General features: G+C 34.0%; 2 protein-coding genes and 1 long non-coding RNA gene across 3 annotated transcripts; 1 reads left to right on the top strand and 2 right to left on the bottom strand.

The window, feature by feature from the left end:
• The first annotated feature begins 765 nt into the window (after positions 1-765).
• Positions 766-3,283, top strand: LOC126691096 (protein FAR1-RELATED SEQUENCE 5-like). The gene is made up of 3 exons (XM_050386175.1): positions 766-2,083; positions 2,187-2,326; positions 3,152-3,283. Exons 1-3 carry the CDS (start codon positions 766-768, stop codon positions 3,281-3,283), a joined length of 1,590 nt encoding a protein of 529 aa, XP_050242132.1.
• A 230-nt stretch (positions 3,284-3,513) lies between these two features.
• LOC126692529 (uncharacterized) lies at positions 3,514-5,402 on the bottom strand. Its single transcript, XR_007645037.1, has 2 exons — positions 4,821-5,402; positions 3,514-4,004 (listed from the first exon to the last, which is right to left on the bottom strand). It is a non-coding gene; the product is annotated as an uncharacterized LOC126692529 (long non-coding RNA).
• Positions 5,403-6,706: 1,304 nt separating this feature from the next.
• LOC126692528 (U-box domain-containing protein 16) lies at positions 6,707-9,180 on the bottom strand. The gene has a single exon (XM_050388154.1). It carries the CDS (start codon positions 8,858-8,860, stop codon positions 6,824-6,826), a length of 2,037 nt encoding a protein of 678 aa, XP_050244111.1. The 5' UTR covers positions 8,861-9,180; the 3' UTR covers positions 6,707-6,823.
• Between the last annotated feature and the right edge of the window lie 7,801 nt (positions 9,181-16,981).

The raw sequence follows: 16,981 nt of genomic DNA, 5'->3' as shown, positions 1-16,981 counted from the left end.
CCTTAGTTGTTTTAAAACGTTTTTAGGGTTTCTTATTTGTCCTAAGTATAAAAGGCAAACCCTAGCCATGTTTTAGTGTTGCTCATATTGCGGTTTGTGTAAATCTCTTGTGAGATCTAGAGGAGCTTTCCTTTACACAAACTTAGGGTTTTCAAGGAGGAGATATTTTCTACACCTTGATGATCAATTCAGTTGCTGCCATTAAAGCTTAAAGAATACACAAGCGAGGGTGCTTGTAGCTGGTGGGAATCCAAGAAAGAAGAAGTCTGTGGATTCGGAGTTTGCACGTGGTCGTGTCAGTAAGTTCTACTGGTTGGTAGCATTAGGAAGTCGAGCGGGGGTGCTTGTAAGTCCTTTTGTATGAACTTCGATTCTTTCAAGATAGTGGATTCAGGTTTACCTTGAGGATAGCTAGGTCAAATCCTCCCCAGGTTTTTACCGGTTTGGTTTCCTGGGTGATTATATCTTGTGTTATTTATTTTCCGCTGCTTTGCATGATTTGATCTTTATTATTGTGATAACCTAGGCTTGTTTAATTGGACTAAGTAACAACTTGGCTAATTACCTAGGTTTAATCAATTGTTTAAGGGGTCTAAAAACTGTCATTGTTTTTTACACCACTTTTCGAACCAATAAGTATAACTTAATATGTGCACCATTTGTGGGGATCAACCATCATTCGAACAATGTTTTATTTGGCTGTGCCATTCTAACAGATGAAACCACTGCTTCATTTATTTGGTTGTTTGAGACTTTTTGACAACAATGGGAGGTCGACAACCAAAATCTATTTTTATAGATCAAGACCAAGCAATGGAAAATGCTATTAAGGCAGTTTTCTCTAAATCTCGTCATAGACTTTGTTCATGGCATATTAGTAAAAATGCCCAACAAAACCTTCCAGGACTCTATGGTAATCCAGATTTCCATCAAAGATTTAATAAGTGCTTAAATGGATGTTTAACTGAAATGGAGTTTGAGTCAACTTGGATTGGCATGATTGAGAAGCATAATTTAAAGGATCATGCATGGCTTAAAAGGTTATACCAAATCCGAGAAAAGTGGTGTCCAGCCTTCAATGTGGATTTCTTTTATGCAAAGATGAAGTCTACCCAACAGAGTGAGAGTACAAATAATGTATTTCATCAAATCCTGAAAACATCCATGACACTTATCCAAGTTGTTGAATTTTTTGAGGAAAAAGTGGTAGAAGTGCGCCAAAATGAAATAAATGAAGATTTTCGTTGTAAGAATGACATACCTTCAAAAGTAATGAGGTATGGAGGTATCTTAAGTCATGCTGCTAAAGTTTATACTATTTCTTTGTTTAAAATGTTTGAAGAAGAGTTCAATTCAGGTGGGGGATTGAGTTGTATTGAAACTAACCAGCATGAGAATAACTTCACATATTCACTACATAATGAGATGAGTAGTAGGGTATATATTGTGCATTTTAATCTGTCTGAATTGACCAATTGCTTTGATTGCAAGTTATTTGAGACTTTGGGCTTGTTGTGTTTCCATGCTTTAAGGGTGTTTCTTATTAACAATGTGAACAAAATACCCAATACATATATATCAATTAGATGGACAAAAGATGCAAAAAAGAGATTGTGTTGTTATGATGATTTTTCTCAACCAAAAAAGAAATCAAGTCGTACATTGCGTATGAGCATGTTAACTCATTTTGGATATAATATGTTTGATAAGGCTTCACTGACCGATGGTGGGACAAAATTTATTATGGATAATCTAAGAGAGCTATCACGTGAGTTTGAAAAGTATATGATGGCTACAAATTGGGTGGAAGATGTTGGTAAAGGATGTCCTCAAGATCTTGCACATGATGAGGTGCAACGAAACTTAGATGGGGAGAAACCAATCCTTGATCCACCACATGTGAGAAAGAAAGGGATAACCAATGCTAGAATAAAATGTCAATTGGAGAAAAAGAAAAGAAAAAAGGTGAAAGATGCTTCAACTTCACAAGCTCCACAATCTACTTCTATGCTTCAAGAAATTCAAGTGAAAAAGATGAGAAGAAGCGTGAAAGATGCAACTAGTTCCCAAGCTCCACAAGCTAGTTCTATGATACATTGTATGTTCAAAACTACTATTTTAACCATTTTGTTCTTAGCTTTGCTTATTAAGTTTAACCATTTGTTATTGTATCCTTTTTTTCTTAGGAGATGTTCAATCATCATTCATTCCCCCGGAGATGTCTATTGTTTATCCCATGTTTAGCTCTACAAGAATGAATCAAGAAATTCAAGTAGAAAAGATGAGAAGAAGTGGAAAAGATGCAACTAGTTCACAAGCTCCACAAGTTAGTTCTATGATACATGGTATGTCCAAAACTACTATTTTAATCATTTTTTTTCTTATCTTTGCTTGTTAAGTTTAACCATATGCTACTATTTCCTCTTTCTCTTAGGAGGTGTTCAATCATCATCCTTTCCCCCAGAGTTGTTCAATCCCATGTTTAGTCATACAAGAATGCTTCAAGAAAATAATTTAATATCACCCTTTAGCCAAGTACATTATGTCACTTTAAACTTTTTACATTAGAAAGAAAAAAAAAAGCCTTTTAACATGTTCTGTTTCTTAAACTTTTTACATTAGGAAGAAAAAAAATGCCTTTTAACATGCACTTTTTTTTTTTCCCAGGACTCAACCACAAGATTCTGAATATATTGGAAAACTTTTTTGGACAGTTTTTGATTAGCAAACTGCACAGTCATATGCACAAGATTCTGAATATAATGGAGAACTTTTGGACAGCTTTTTGAATAGGAAACTACATGGTCATATGCATAAAATTCTGAATATAATGGAGAACTTTTTTATATAGTTTTTTGAATAACAAACTGCACAGTCAGCTGCTTTTTAGATGGGATATCTAACAATTTGGATAGTTGATACCTTTTGTAAAACTCTTTTGAATACCTTTTGTAATTAATGAAGCTACAAAAACATGTTATATTCTATATTTGCATTTTGAGTAGCTTCTAGTTTAACACAGATTCTATATGAAATGGATGAATATTTTTAAATGTGATGGTAAAGTTCATTTCTATAAGTTCATCTTTGAATAAGGCAATTATGGATGAATATTTTTACATGTCCTCCTATTTGGACAATTTGCAAATAGCTGTGTCATCTTGGCTCTCCTCTCATTGCTGAAGCTGCTGCTATCCAGTGGGCTGCCCAATTAGGTAGTCATGCTATTTGCTTGAAACGTCAAGTTCAAACTCTCATTTTTATGTATGATATTCTTAGATAGATAATAACCATTGAAGTTTACAATGATCTCAAATGTATGTGAACTTTTCTTTACTTATTGATATGAACCCACTCTTTTAACATTGGTATAATGGAATGGAAGTTGCTGAACAAGTCCAACTTATTAATATAAGTTCAAGCTTATAACATTGGTAAAATGGAAATGAAAGTAGCTGAACAAGTTGGCCACACCATCCATAACTAACATTCACCTTTAATGCTATGAGAAAATTTGTTTTGATGAAAATGATTTGCTCATCTTATTCATTGAATCAAATCTGTACATATATACACCAAAAGAACCAGATCAACTCTGTAACTAACTTAACAGATTGCTACACGTGAACAGGGACTAACAACCATAACACTCTTACACGTGCTTGACTTACTAAGCTAACTATACTTATATACAAACTACATATCGTTTACTGTACAATTACAACTAAGCTACACTTCTGCTCTGCCGTTTCGAAAGATTTATACTATTCTTGAGCTTCTTCAATTTTGTAACACAAGACACAATCCCTTGATGCTCATCCAATCCTTCAATCTGCATATCATCTGCTCTTGCACTGTTTGATTGCCTTGCCTACTCTGGTGCTTATGTGTGCTGCTCTGGTGCACTAGCTGCTGCAATATGTTGTAGCCTGAGCTACTCTGGTGTGGCAGCTGATGTTGCACCTGTTGTAGCTGATTTTTTATCATCATGCCTTTTACAAATGCTAAAAACATTATGACACAAAAAGGTATTGTTAGCATGAACACAAGATAACATAATAATATTTATCATCTAGGATGACAACTGCAAGGTAAGTCATCTACCTTTAAAACTAAAACTTCTCATTTAGGTGCATGATAACTAACAATTCATACAGTATTTAATACACTTAATCAACCTATATGGCTAACTAATGTACATCAGAAACTTACAACTTGGCCATTTCAAATAAGTTTTTCATTTTGTCATGAATGAAGCCTATTAGGGAAGAACAAAAGAACAAACTTGCCAAACTATTGGATTGCCCATATCTTGATCAAAACAATTTGGGGGACCTATGACACTGACTCCACATCGCCAAATGAAATTAAGACACAAGCTTCATTAGGGAGAGAACAGGGCAGCTCATTCATATCTAATATAGAGAACAAGCATAGCTGCTACAAATTTCCAATAACTCTGATGATATCAAAAACAAATTCAAAGAAAGAGAACAAATTTTCATCCACTAAATTTGGGAATAATTAAAGCAACAATGCTAAATTCAAAGAGATACAGATCAGTTTCAATATCCTAATGTTTGTTTCATAAAAGTTGGGGATATATATCAGAAATAAATATCTTGTTCAAGATATCAAATATATAACATGTTTCAGGTTCTAGTATTCCTATCTATCTCCTTTCCACACTAAAATGTTCCTTTTTTTTTTTTAATTGTGATAAGTGAAAAACCCATCTGTAGTTGCAAAAAAACAAGAAGAAAATGAAAAAGAAGATGTGAAAATGTACTGAAAAGAAACAGATAGAATGGGAAAATTACCCTTTTGGGTCGTTGGGCGTTGGAATCGGTGAGTGAGAAAATGGCCCAGGTTCTCCAAACCGACGATGATGCTAGAAAAAGAGTAAAGGTGATTTTCAGAGGATATAAAAGGCTGGTCTCGTTGGACCGGTGATGCTTGGCAGTGACTGTGAGAACTTGCGCCGTAGGTGGGGGAAGAGCATTGTGGCAACAAGAAAATGGAAGAGGCAATTGTTAATGGAAGGGAGTTTGGGTATGAAAGAGAGAGTAATGTTTGATTTCTGGAATTAGATTTGAAAGGGACAAAGGAGAGAGTGAGGGAGTAAAAGCGGCAGGGGTTCAAAAAATATCAGGGTTTCATTTTGTGAATTGAATTTGAAAGAGAGAGGAGGAGGGACAGAGAATAACAGTGGGCGGGGTTTGAAAATTTTTCAGGAGCAAGATTGTCTTTTTATTTGGGTTTGTGGAGTAAACTGATGTGGTTTTTTTTTACAGATGTCAATTATCTATTGGATAAGAAACACCAAATCTGAGGCTCAGCTGGTATTTCAAAAACACTATAGGGTCTGTTTGGATTGAGCTTATTGTTGCTGAAACTGAAAACTGAAAACACTGTAGCAAAATAATTTTTAAATGTATAAATAGTACTATGGAACCCATTTTTAATATTTTTTAATACGTAAATAGTGTCAGCATAGTACGTGAACAATGAATTTACTGTTCATAACAGTAAAATTTGTCTCCCAACAGTCAACAAATGCGGCAAAAAAAAAAAAAACGTGAACTGATCAAACGCAGACGCACAAAATGCCCAGCCCAGACGCCCTCTGTATACTTTCACCTACTATTCAGATGAAAATTCAAAGTTTTGCTTTGTGGAAAGCGAAGTTCATGTCTTTTTTTTTTTCTTTTTTCTTTTTTGATGAAAGCGGAGTTCATGTCTGGTTCTAGAAGTCAACTAAAAATCACATCACTTGCAAGTTGCAAATGCAAAGACACTTTTCCTCCACACAACTTTACTACCTTTTTTGTATTTGGAAGAGTGTTGATGGTGTACCGTAGCCGTGTAGGGACTGGTTTTTGAAGCTTCTGGGTAGAGGCTAGCACACGTTTGAACTTTATATACAAGTTTTGACCTTGACATTATAACTTTGCTTTTATATCAGATTTTCTAACTTTTTGGACATACACATGTATTACGCATATATGTAATGTGAATCACGCAGTTACATGCAGCATATGCCGTTGAATTTTTTACTCGGCACTCTTGCTCAAATATTGACCAAATATATTAAAATAAAAGAGGTTAATTATTATAATATATAGACGCGTAAAAAGAACTATTTGCCAATGGGTGTCCGTGCATATAAAGTATAAACAGAGAAGAGAGAGTTGGGAACTTGGAATTTAATGCCTACCATTAATTATTAAAAAATATAATCAATTATAATAAGCATAGCAAAATGTCAACAATCAAATTTGAGGTGCTCGTTTAAAATATTTCATAAAGAACAATTTTACGGTTATAAACTCACAATTTTAATTAGGGTCATTGCAAAGTAGAATAGCAATTGGTCATTACTTTGAAAGAATATTTAATTTAAATTTTTTTTTTTTTTTGGTTTAGGCAATGACATTGTTGTGTCACTTGTGTGATGTTAGTTCTACATTGTCAACCCATTTGAACTTCATTCCAAAATAAAGAATTAGATTAGGCTTTTGCTTCAGAACCTCTCAGTCTACATAATTTGTGACTAACTTTGAAAAAAACGTTGTGCAATTTTTCGTTAAAGACTTAAAGCCTTAGGAGGGAATCAAGAACTGATAATTAATAAGACGAAGTTTTTTTTTTTTTTTTTTTTTTTTTTTGGGATACAATATATGATTGCTAAAAGAAAATTACACACTTCAAAGAATTTGTATTGTGAAGTCATATAACAAATTTTAAAAGATAAAAATAAACAAATAAACAAACTTTTAACAAGATTTTACATTTATGAAGAAAAAAAAACTCACAACAAATGTTAACTAGGTACTGCTATTCTTGATGAAGTCACGGTTGTGGTATGACCATCCATTACATCCACATCCAAACCAGCACTCCATCTCCGGAGGATCCTCAAGAGTGTAGAGGCTTTCCTTCTGGACCTCATTGTTCCAGTTGCCATTAATTCCCATATGGTTCTCTCAATCCCGGGCAAAGAAGCAAGCTCTGTCACCAATTCCAAACCCCCTTTTCGACAAATGGTAACAAGAGTAGCTGCTGCACTCTCTTGAACTCTTTCTGATCCATCTCTCAATACCATACCCAATTTTTTCACCGCACTATAAGCAGCAGCAATTGCAATAAATCCACCCCTTTTCACCACCGACTCGAGTATAGTCACTGCCTCTTCGGGTAACCTATCCATCAACTCAATACTCATTTGTACAACCCCTCCTTCAATTAACTTCCCAATTATCTCCCTTTCACCCGCCAAGTTCAAAATTGCCGCCAATGCATCCCTCCTTGAACTGGTGGGCCCCTCTTTCGCCAACTCCATCAATCCCTTAATGACACGTGCCTTTCTCCCAAGTTTCTTCCTATGTGCGTGTACACCTGTGAGTGAAAATATCGTAGCTGCTGCATTCCCCCTAGCCTCCCATGTGGCACCCGAACGTAAAACCTCAATAATGCCATTCAAAGCTCCATCAGTTTCCATAATCCTCGTCTTGTTTTCCTCCAAAATTGATAGGTTAAGCAACGTTGTCACAGCATTAACTTGTAGGTTCGAATGTTTCAATCCAACATCCGAAGCTAGATACCGTACCAACAAAGGAATAGCCTCGGCTTCAGCAATAGCAGATCGGCTATCATGATCAGTCTTGGCTAATACACGAAGCTCATAAACGACACCGGTTGCAGCCTCCATCGACTCCAAAGCGGACAACTTGTTAACCAAAAACGACACTGTCATTCTTACAGCTTCCAATGCCGTTTTGTTAGTTCTAATGCCGTTGACTTTTACTTGACTCCCCTTTGCTTCAAATGGAATCTTCTTCTCTCGGCACCACATAGCAATCAGATTTTTCAAACCCAAGTTAGGTACAAGCTCAGTGTGGGCCAGGGTCTGACCTGTCTTTGGACACGTGGCGTGTCCTGAGTCAATCCAAAGTTTGATAGAGTCCCGATCGTACGTCTGTCCTGTTGCCACGACTACAGGGTCTCGCATCAGATCTAGACTAATCGGACAACGAAAATCCGGCGGAATCACCGCCTCAGGCGGCGGTTTCCGGCGTGGAGTATCCGGATCCGGAGTCGAAGCTCCAAACAGCACACATTTAGCGTAGCGAACGAGACCGATCAATGAAATCGCCTCCGATTTCGATTTCTCGTCGCTTTGGTTCTGACTCTGAACCTCTTCTTCGAGATTTTCAATTTCTTCTCTGCAACTCGAAGCGTCACGAAGCCCCAACTTGGAGAAAATCTCGGCGAGCTTAGACTGTTCCGGAACGATCTCGCTCTTGATCGAGTCGAGCAAACCCAAAACGGCGCGTTTAACCTCGTCGTCTCTGGGATCCACGTAAGGCTTATTGTTGGAGCACTGTTTTCTGATCAAAACGACGAGCTCCTCGATGTCGTCGTTCAAATCGAGCTCTTTCATCGGGAAAATATCCAACAACGTTGATAACTCCACGGTGAGTTCGTGGAAATTGTTGGAAACGGTTTGGGTTTGCGACAGCAACCACATCTTGCTACAGTTGGAGCAGTCTTCGACGAGCGTTTTGACTCGCTGCAAAACGACGTGTAGTTCTTCGAAGCAGAGCGTGGCCGAGGGAGAGAGAGCCAGGACCGGAAATCGAAGTAGCTCCTCGAAGAGGATTTGGAGGAGCTTCGATTTTCGAATGAGGGAAAGCGAGTTCCGCTTATGAAGGAACTGGAGTGGTTTTAAGGTTGAGATTTCTTGGGATAATAGGTGGAGAGATTGGACGAGGTTCTTGTCGGAAAGTTTCGGAGATATGAATGATCCCGCCGATGGTCGGCGCTTTCTTGGCGGGAAAATTTCCGGAGATATCGCCATGGAAAATGAATTACGGGAAATTAATTACCTGAGAATTGAGAATTGAGAAGTGTACTTTTTGTGTGTGTGAGAGAAATCAAAGAAATTTGAGAGTTTTAAGAGTTTGGGAAGTTTGGGAGGCTTTGTTTGTTTTTTATGGAAAAGGAAAGGAAAGCTATGAATTAAATGTGGGGATGGGTCAGCCAAGTTTGTTGGTATTTGACTGGTTTTTTTTATAGTTGTTGTTTTTTGGGTATTTGAGTTCGGCTTGGATGGGTCAGGCCGTTTACTAGATCAAGTTGTGTTTTGCTTTGGGAAATTCAAGATTTTTGCCATGTCAAGCGCCGGCAGGTGATTAGTATTAGAAAATTTAAAGACGAGTATTTGGATTATGTCCAATTTTATTTATGGGTTTTTTAAATTGGTTTGTGTATTGGTTGGTTCAATGTTCACTATGTCAATTATTTTAAGAATCATCGGAGCTTTTTGAGTAATTGACCATTCCTCGGGTCTTAAGATAATACTTAATATTGTTTGTTACGATTAAAATAATATAATTTTTAATAGGGTTATCATTAACATCATCTTTATTAATATATACTGATTGTTTGGTTTGTTGCGGAAAATATTATCTTTGCTTATTTTACTGTAAATTATTGTATAATATAAATTGTATATGAACTGGTATGCAATTGCAAAGCTACAAGTTGTGTCAAAAAATTAAAAATAGAAAAATAAAAAGGAGAATCATACTAATATTCAAGGTTAAACAGCAGGTAGAGAGTTGTTGTAGAATTGGTTTCTGGTCGTCATACTCATCCGCATGCCAATTAAAAATTCATGCATTATGCGCCGTTGCATTCTCTTTTTTGTGCATATCCAGCTAAAGTAGTATTAGAAAGTTGCATTTTTTTTATCTTTATCTTTTTCTTTACCCTTTTTTAAAGTCGCCTTTTGGGCTGTATAAAACATTAAAAAAAAATGTGGGATTTTTATAATGAATGATGATGATGATAATAATTGGTTTAGGGGATTCTGTAATAGTTTGTTTAATTTAATCTGTAATGAATTTTCCAGAAATTGCTGGGTCCTGTTGAAAACTATAATGGTTGAGTTGTTAAACTTGAACAAGCTTCTATGAAACTGAGAAAATAAGGTGCTGTTTTAGTAACATTATTCTAGTAACGTTATTTATATTTTTAAAAAATATGTGTGAGTGAAATAGTATGAAAATACGTGTAATGTTGTTTAAAAACTGAAAACATATGTTTAAACACTATCTAAATGGTCATACTCATATGCACTTAACAGCTTGAAATACGACTTGTTAAAGTTACTGTTTTGAGAGGGAAAATGATTAGTAATACAGATTAATTAGGAAAAGGTTGTTGTCAAAACAGTCAAGACTTTCTTAAAAGGAAAAAAGTTGCTTGTTCTTTGCTTTTAGTTATTTCTATTTCTTATATACACTCCATGCTTGATCATGCACAGTTGCTTTACTTGTACAACTAAATCATCAATAACGGCTTGGTGCTTGCCTGAGCTTTACCATTACAATACGCGTTTATGAGCAACAAATGGATGATCATTGCTGTCTCACAAATAATGTAGTATATGGAATTGCATTTTTCATGCAGTACAGACATAAAGTGATAATAAATAATGTGAACTTGAGATTCGCCTCTCTTTTTACAAAAAGTTGCTAGATGCACTCAGGGCATTGGATTACAAAATATTTTTAGAAATTTTTATGAGAAAAGAAAAGGCAGTTAATTGTTTTGGCAGTTTTTTATATTTCCTATGAAATGTTGAGTTAAAACTTTTCTAAAATAGATTATTAATAATTTTCTTAAAAATACCCATTAACAAAACCGTATTTTTTTTTCTTTGACTAAATATTTAGAACTGTTACATTAAATTATAGGAAAGAATCATCTAAATTGATTTTGACAAAAAAGCAATATCAGAAATAGACCAATGGGGAAGAACCAAAGAGCAGCTTATAGGATCTGTTACATTGATTGCATCACCTTTAATAATAACTGTCTAGAGCTTCTCCTCTATTGCCAAATTAACAATGCAATTTGCCTTTCTGTTTACTATTATATCTTATCTCTTTATTGAGTTATGCTCTTCCACTAATGTGGAAAAGAAAACCGTCGCACTTAATTCACAACTCTCATGCTTATAGTGTTTAGGAGTTTAGGAAGAAAGGGTTTAAATTGCGGAATTAGTAGAATATTTTAATAATAAAGTATCTTTTAGGTGTATAATAGGCACTAATTAAAATTTCCCTACAACAAAATAGGTTGTTTCTTTATTACCTTTTTAACAAATATGGGTGGAATGTTTAGAGTGTTTAGGAGTTTAGAGAGAAAGTGTTCAAACTGCAGAATTAGTAGAATATTTTAATAATAAAGTATCTTTTAGATGGTGTAATAGACATTGATTAAAATTTCCCAAGATAGGATGTTCCTTTATTACTTTTTTAGCAAATATAGACAAAATGTTTAGACAATTATGGTTTATAATATAAGATTTAATATAGAGAAATTAAAAAGTCAGAGTCTATTTTGTGAATTTCTTTGGAATTCCTTCTTAGTCTCTCTCAGGCCAGATCGATTATTTGAACATTTTTTTTTTTTTTTTGTGTTATCTTTGTCCCTTATATTTTTCTTGCCCATCTGTTTTCTTGTAATTATAAGGGGTTGACTTTTTGCTTAATTTCTGATAAGCTCATATGACATTGATCTCTGCTTGATTGGATAAGATAATAACTCCACGTATATAGCTTCGTCTCGCAGAATTTCATATATACTTAATCTAGCTTTGAATTTCTGCTTTTAACTCATCAACCATTGGTTGTTAAAACATCAAACTCATAACGATTACTTCTTAAATTTCTATGCAGCATTATATCACGACTTCATCATGATCACTTGGTTTATCCCACGACTTAAATCAGTGAGACTTGTTTGTTAGTGAACCTTAAGTAATACTTGCAATTCTGATTATAAAAAAAATAACCATAGTTTTTTTCACGCCTCCACCAGAAGATATCCACAACTTAATTGAAGTGCAAGAAAGAAAAATGGTGGCTTTTTATGTGGAAGCCACGCAACCATATAGAACAGTTTGCCTATTCTCCATATAATCCTAATAATAAAATAAGCAAAATGCTTAATTTAATATTCATATCTCACATATATGATGTAATAATTATCTCATCTATTAAATATATTCACAAAATTCTCAGATCTCTAAAATGCAAAAATAGAGAAAAAAATATTTGTCAAAGAAATTAATTACACAAGACAATATTTACGTGGTTCAGCAATTTGTCTACACTATGTACACAAAATTGCAGTAATTTCACTATTTTCAAGAAAAAATAAAAGATGTGGCACTATTGTTTCTCTCAAAAAACAACACATCAAACCCTAATTTGAAACAACCGTATTTTGTATCTTGCACAAAGGATTCACAATTTGCTAAAAAAGGGGTGGTCAAAATGGCTTGGACCTATCGGCCCAAGCCTCTTCTCTATGAACTAACCCTAAAAAAATCTTTCATTAAAAACTAACACTTTTATATTAAGTTAGGTTATAATTCGGATCAAACACAACTAACTTCCGTGTAGCTCAACAAAATTCACATTGGGAGAGGGAGAATTCATATAAACATTGTGTCATCGTTGCTATACATAGCTTGAAAGCAATATCAATTTCATACCAGATTTGATGTCAATATCAATAAAAGAATTAGCAAAGAAATGGAAGGGCATAAATTGATGGGCCTTCCTGATAGATAACATAACAAATGGGCCCCATACAGGTAAGAAAAAGATGCAATCCACTCAAATGGGCTCCCAACAAGAACACACGCTAAATAGATTTCTGCCAAGTTTGTCACCCAGTCCTAACCCCTAAGCCTAACTTCTCGATGAGTGTTTCCCATTTTACAATTTTCCAACATACGTAAGAGAGTTAGGTCATCACTATGCATGGTGTGTGTTCAGCATCTTCAAGAATGCTTTGCCTTGAGATAAAATTAGTGCAATACTGACAGATAATGATGATGATGATACAATACAACCAACACAGGCTTTGGTTATGGTTGGTCAAGAACAACCACTTCCATCATTAAAGAAGGACACGCTAGCCAAAGCAAGCAAACATGGAATATGTTCCCTTTCCAATTAATATTTCTAGCCATTCGATCACCAACCAACGAATATAAGATAGCCTTGTGTTATAAAAAAATAAAAGAATATAAGCTAGGTTCGGATTGAGATATGATTTTAATTAGGCACCTTGATAAATGAAAAATTATCATATAAGACCATCTTTTTCTTTTTTCAGAAAGCATATGAGACCATCTTATATAGCACTTTCACAAGTGTGCAGGACCTACCAAATGTGAGGTGAGAGTTGAATAAAACCTCTCACGATATATTTTTCTTTGAAATATATGAGTACTACTACGATAATTTTCAGAGAGAGAGAGAGAGAGAGAGAGAGTTCGATGGTGGAAACTGGAAAGGAGTGAGTTTTAACATGGCTAGGCACCAAATTATTCACTTTGATTTGATATTTCATTTTGGTATTTTGGGTTGGTGCTAGAAACATTTATAGAATGACCAGCTATGTGGGGTTTTTTTTTTAAAAATATTGTTCCACCAAAGAGTGTTTTTATTTAAAGCGACTATGCCGCTGCATTACAGTATTTATGTACTGTTCATCAACGTATTTCACTGTTCATCTATAGTGAAAATTTGGTGAGGCACTTTGCTTTTTTTTTTTTTTCAATAGTAGCTACAGTACCAGGCGGCACTGTAGCTACCGAGTTATATATTTTTTGTCTTCCGTTTGTAATTTTTTTTTTCTTTTATATATATTATTATACTAACACAATAAATTTCACAATATTTTCACAATTATTTTTTATCAATTTCTTATAAGTCAAAATAAAATAATAAAATATGAAACTGTGACCAACCATAACTGAAAATAAATGTTTTGTGAAAATGTTGTGAGACTTGTCAGGTGAATGCGTAAAAGTTACAATACTTTTGGTTTGTTCAAGTGGCATTATAGTTACAGTAGCTACAACATTTTTTTTCTTCAGTCTTCCGCTTTGTACTTTTTTTTTCTTTTAAATATTTATAAGAACCCGCATATATATTGTTATACTGACACAACAAATATCACAATATTTTCACAATTATTGAGGTGTCAATTTTTTATAAATCAAAATAAAATAATAAAATATGAAACTGTGACCAACTATAACTGAAAATAAATGTTTTGTGAAAATGTTGTGACACTTGTTGGGTGAATGTACAAACTATAGTACTTTTGGTTTGTTTAATATGTACTATTCATCGCTTTTTTATATTTTGTATTTTTATTTTTTCTCAGTCATTGATTTTGTACTCTTTTTCCCTATATATAAAAAGAGCGAATAAGCTCATGAATAGTGTTATGAACAGTATTTTTGGTTTAGTGACTTGCCTTTTTCCTCTTTTTTTTTTTTCAAGTTCACTAACTTGGTTTGAGCTTGTTTTTTTTTTTTTTTTTTTTTTTTTAAAGGATCTTTATATGTTTACTTTCTACTTTTAATGTAAGTTTACATTGTATACACACAAAAAGTAGCAAATATTATATACATTTGCAAAAAAAAAAAAAAAATGAACAAATTTTGCAAATGTATACAACATTTACCAATTTTTATGTATTTACAATATAATTTTACATTGTAAGTGCAATGTATATATATATATTATATAAAAAAAGTGAATGAAAAAAGTTAAAGTAATTTCACTACAGTAGTTATGGTTTGTTTAACTTTTTGGCTTTTTTTTTTTTTTGATGAATGCATAAAGTTGTAGTATATTTGTGTAGGGTGTAGGTTTGAGCGCTCCTTCTGTTGAAGGAATGGTCTCAGGCCCAACTAGCCCAATACAATGAATTTTTAGAGAGTGGGCTTAAGAACTAGGTGTTAGTCTGAACCACAATCACTAGACATAGTTAGGTGCGTACGGACCAATAAGAAAATGGGTTCGAGCATGAAATGTTGTCCCCGGGTGTTTCATTCGAGGAGCTTGGTATTCTGCTTCTTCCACTTTCAGTACTAGGTTATCGCCGTTTTCAAGACCATGTAGACTGTTGCAGTTTTCTCCTTTTTCTCTCTTCCTGCCCCTTTTTTGCGATCCCCCATTCTTGGGGGGTCTCTCCCATTATATATTTCTTTCCAGTCGATCTTGACCCTCCATCTGTTGATTGTGCAGGCCATTACTCGAGTGCTCGTCCCATCAACCACATTCCTAAACCCTCTGTGAGTTGCGGCAACCAAGGCCACACTGTTCAGGGGTCCTTTCATCATTAATGCGGCCAGGACATTAGTTGGGCGCTTTAAATGCGGAGGTGACAGCTTTTCCTTGAACTGCCCCTACACCATACCCTCGTGTGCGTCCTACTGTACTCATCCTTTCTTCAGGGAACGCTCTAGGAGGCTGCCTTTAAGGGCGTGCCATTCTTTCCTACTGGAGTCTGGAATGCCGAGGACAGAATCGTCCTTGGCAACATCTCTAGGCCACTTGGATTTTCATCATATGTCCTCGAGCATTTATTTCCTCGGCGCGGGCCATGAGCCTAGCGCAAAGTGGGTCGAGGTCGCCAAATTCTCTGGCCCCACAATTTGCTATATTATTTTTAGTTTGTCCACAATAATTTTCACAACACTTTCATAACAAATCAAATATGATAAATTGTTATTGGTTCTAATTTAAACTTACCATTGAAACTATTTTTTTGCTCACCAATAACAATTTATAGTAACCTACTACTTATGATTTGTTGTGAAAATATCATGGACATAACATTTTTTTGTGTGAAAAATATTAAGACATCTTGATGTTGTCGTAATATTTTCAAAACTGCTGAACTATCAGTTCTTTACAAGTTAAAATCAAATATAACAAAATTATAAAAGTATTATGAAAATGTTGCGTCATTCTATTGTGTTTTTAGAAAATTTTTTGTTGGTTTAATCAACTTTGTTGAGCCAAAATTCACTATTCTACATACAATTTTTTTGAGTTAACTTTTTGTATATATTTTTCTTTACACACTATTTTAAGTAAAAACACATAGTTTTGCATGCAAAAATAAAAACAAAAACTTAGGAAAAAAAACATTTTTCATCCTTTATGTTTGGGGTAGTTTACAATTCTTTCTTAAACTTTAAAATTATGTAATTTTTCCCTTAATATTTTGGAAGAGAGCAAATATGTCATATTGTTATTCTCTCAATTAAACCCTAATAAAAGCTTATGATTCTTAAAATATTTTATTGTGTAATGTCTAAATTACTCCTACTAAATTTTAACATCCTAAAATTTTCTTTACATATTTTGAGTTTTAAATGATAAATTTTTTTAAAAAGATAGAATGATGATATTCAATGACACAAGCCTTTTGTTATCTTTTTTTTTTTTTTTTTTTTTTTTTTTTTTTTTTAATTTCTTAGCAAAACTCAGTTATTTATTGTTGGAAGATAATAATATTCGTTATCATTCTTAGAAGTTTTTAGAGAATAAATATATTGTCTTTAGCAAGTAGGTACTAAAAAACTATTATAGTTAAATAAATATTTATATGTTAAATAACTATCCTAACTTTGTGGTTGATCAAAATTCTTAAACAAAGGAGATTAACATTTTTCGACATAATTATCAAAATTCTTAAAATTGATGTCTCTTTTGATTAATGTAAATCTCTATATACTATAAAAATCAATTGATTCATATCTTTGTTTTATAATACAAATAAAATCTAGATTTGACCTTAATTACTACAGTATTTTTTTTTCCCACGGCAAACACGTGCCTTACACACATGCTGCCCTAACTAGTTATTTAAAAAGAAAAAAACAAGAGTAGTGTGTCCTAGCCTTTAATTAAACTATTTTACTCTTTGTCCATGAGGTTTAGGTCATGTCCCACATCTAGATACTCCAATGGGTTATTGCATCAAATTAATAATTAAGAAAGGCAAAACATCAATTTGATGCTATTCAATAGTTTTTGCCGCTTTATTGTACTCTTTTCTCTTTTTGGATAATTCACTAATTTCGGGTGGA

The sequence above is a fragment of the Quercus robur genome, chromosome 7, assembly GCF_932294415.1.
Source record: "Quercus robur chromosome 7, dhQueRobu3.1, whole genome shotgun sequence".
In the NCBI taxonomy this organism is placed as follows: domain Eukaryota; kingdom Viridiplantae; phylum Streptophyta; class Magnoliopsida; order Fagales; family Fagaceae; genus Quercus; species Quercus robur.
Note: the sequence above shows the minus strand (reverse complement) of the source record. Positions and strands in the feature narration are given on the sequence as shown.

Coding starts and splice junctions, on each gene's coding strand:
- LOC126691096 (XM_050386175.1), top strand. CDS start 766: ATGGGAGGTCGACAACCAAAATCTATTTTTATAGATCAAGACCAAGCA. Junction 2,084..2,186: donor TTCCCAAGCTCCACAAGCTA/GTTCTATGATAC, acceptor TTTTTTTCTTAG/GAGATGTTCAATCATCATTC. Junction 2,327..3,151: donor CTAGTTCACAAGCTCCACAA/GTTAGTTCTATG, acceptor ATTTGCAAATAG/CTGTGTCATCTTGGCTCTCC.
- LOC126692528 (XM_050388154.1), bottom strand. CDS start 8,860: ATGGCGATATCTCCGGAAATTTTCCCGCCAAGAAAGCGCCGACCATCG.